Here is a 2873-nt window from a genome sequence, read left to right as displayed (position 1 = left end):
ATATATATATATATTCTGCCCTAGATTCATCCATGTCATATAATGCCTATCCGTAAAATAAAAATTATAATTGAAAAAAACTTAAAATAAACATCTTCGCTTTTTTTTTTTTCTATTTGAACCCTATGTTTAAAACTTAGTATTGATTTATAGCGGATAATCTCTTATTTTTATCCCTAAATAGTTAAATAATCTAAATAAAATAAAATAAAATAAAATAAACATCTCCGTTTCTACTCTCCAGCATTTGCGAGCAGTAATTTGCCTTTTCTTAACCCAGGCCGCGCTAACACAACGGACGCGAAACAGACTTGGAAAAGAATTAGTTTTACGATTTGAGGAGAGAGAAAAGAAACAAGCCAATCTATAAATGGGGTTCGGGGGCGTAAAGGAACAAGCAAGACAGCAGCATTCACTCCTCCCAGACCCTTCTTGGTCTTCTCCTGCACTTCTCACTTCACTGCTATCTTCTTCTTCTTCTTCTTCTCCTTCGGCGTATTTAGGTAGAGATTGAGAGGAGATGGCAGGGAGGAAACACTGCTTTCTTCTCTTCTTCTTCTCCTTCGGCGTATTAGGTAGAGATTGAGAGGAGATGGCAGGGAGGAAATCATTTGTGGATGAGTTTTTTCCTATAAAAAATGAGGCAGCAAAGACAGCCAAGTATGAGAGCTTGGGCTCTATTTTTCCCCCACTCTCAACGGTAACTTATTTGCTCTGTTTCCTCTGCTTGTATAGCAGACGCAGTCCTCTATCCTGCTTCTGAAAAATATTTTATTAGCATGGGATTGAGGATTCTATGGACTTGTATTTTTCTAGAGCAGCTATTCTGCCTATGCGACATTCACTTGCTCTCTTATTTTAGGTGGCTGGAAATAATTCAGAGTGGCCTGCTTCGTGGAGGAATACCGAAACTGAGGGTAAAATTTCTTGTATACTGAGCTCTACTTAAGTTTTTCTTAAAGTTTTTACTTGAGATGTTGCTTTTAAGTTTCTCTGTAGAAGAATTTTACTTAGTTTACTTCGTTCATTATCTTGCCTCCAGTATGTATTATCTACAGGAGAACTGAATATGGAAATCTCTATAGCAGAATTCTCTCTCTTATCTGGTTGATTAGAAACCGAGTTTTTGTTTTAAGTTTTAAGTAAATCTAATTACCAACATGAACTGCATTAAAATCAAACAAGTAATATGAAATTTTGAAGTAAAATAAACTTGCATTGCTTCCAATTCCTTCAAACCCCAAAAGAAGAAAACTGAATATGGAAATCTCTATAGCAGAATTCTCAAAAATTGCAAAATTTTAATTCCAGGGGGTAATTCTCGGGGCAGCACAGCCAAAAAGAGTAATAAAACCGTCGGCCTTCATGAGTTATCAGAATCATGTCTCATGAGCTCTTCTGTATATTATGGTGGCCGAGATGACTACATTCCTCAGACTTCGGCTGCTCAGAATTCTGGAGCACATTACAGTGTTAAGTTACTCAAATTTTAAGCCAAAAAAAATAATTCCTTAATTCTTTTTTCCATTTTTGGTGTAGGAAAAATGACACTTCTTACTAATTTAAACTATTCTGTTTTTGGAATGCTCAGTACAAGAAGAATAATAAAGAGGATGATTTAGGGAATTCAGAAGTTGCCACAAGAGGTGACTGGTGGCAAGGTATTTTTCTTAAACAAGCAAGGAAGGGGTATTCGGTGAATTTTGTTTCTGATTCATTTTAAACTCCCAGGTTCATATTACTACTGAAATTTTGAACGTAAAGTTACAGGCTTGCTCAACAAATGAAGAAGGTACAGAGTACTCTCTCTCTCTCTCTCTACTTTTTTTTAAGGATTATTTGATGAAGCAATTGAATATTCTAAGCTGATTTATCAGTTTCTTGACTGTATAATGATTTGAATGGTAGAACATATAATCAAGGAGCCATATTAATTATATATTTTTTAATATATTGAATCCTGTATAACAATTTGCACAATAGGTTTACTTTTTCTTCTATTAACTCTCAGGTAAGGCGCTTACCTGCTGCAAATAAGATGACGGCCTGTTCATTAGAAGATGACAAATCAGCTGTACGGTTGGTGTGATTTCTCTTGTTTTTACTCCAGTTTAGGTAGCTGAAGGAAGAAGCTGTGGTTAATGTAACTGTGAAATACAGGCTTTAACAAGCTTTATCGTTGTGTTATTTTAGCGTATCGCTCCTTGGGATTTATGTTTTGTTAGGGAACGACCATACTGGCTCTCTCTCTTAACCTCGAACGGAGGGAGTTAGAGAACCGGTTGTTTATGATAAATAAATATTTGATTGGTCATTTTCTCTCCTCCGATTGTGGCACTTCGTGAAAAATAATGTTGAAGTTGATAATATATTGATGTTGATATTACTTAGAACTCACAACAACAAAAAAAAACTCTCAAGCCAAAAAAGGCGATAAATGATTAAAAAAAAAAAACTTGATATCAACTAAAACATAAGCTTTAAAAGTAAAAAAATCAATTAAAGTAATTTTGTATTCAGGAGAGAAAATTTTAATATTTAAATAATTATAAGTAAACATTATACATATTAATAAATGGAACACAAATTCATTGAATCAACAATTTTTCTAACAATAGGCAACATGAAGACTAAAAACCCCTCATGTAAAGGTTTGAAAGAAACTAGTAAGCCACAACTTCCTAAATCCAACAGAATTCTAAATAACTTGGTCTGGTCTTTACTAGACTAGGCAGAAGAATTTTTTTGCTCTTATCAAAATTTTCACAGAAAACTTTGTTGACTATCATACCCTTTTCATTTATCTATTTATGAGTGGGATTTTCACGTAAAACTAGAATATAAAATCTTATATATATATATATATATATATT

General features: G+C 33.7%; 1 protein-coding gene across 1 annotated transcript; it reads left to right on the top strand.

Annotated features, from left to right (window-relative positions):
• Positions 1–542: 542 nt before the first annotated feature.
• On the top strand, positions 543–2308 carry LOC110031465. Its single transcript, XM_020734672.1, has 6 exons — positions 543–700; positions 863–917; positions 1312–1472; positions 1592–1661; positions 1732–1792; positions 2012–2308. The coding sequence occupies exons 1-5, from the start codon at positions 593–595 to the stop codon at positions 1746–1748; spliced, it is 411 nt and encodes a 136-aa protein (XP_020590331.1). The 5' UTR covers positions 543–592; the 3' UTR covers positions 1749–1792; positions 2012–2308.
• Positions 2309–2873: the final 565 nt, after the last annotated feature.

This window comes from Phalaenopsis equestris, unplaced genomic scaffold (assembly GCF_001263595.1).
Source record: "Phalaenopsis equestris unplaced genomic scaffold, ASM126359v1 Scaffold000823, whole genome shotgun sequence".
NCBI lineage: Eukaryota > Viridiplantae > Streptophyta > Magnoliopsida > Asparagales > Orchidaceae > Phalaenopsis > Phalaenopsis equestris.
This window is presented reverse-complemented; position numbering and strand designations above follow the sequence as displayed.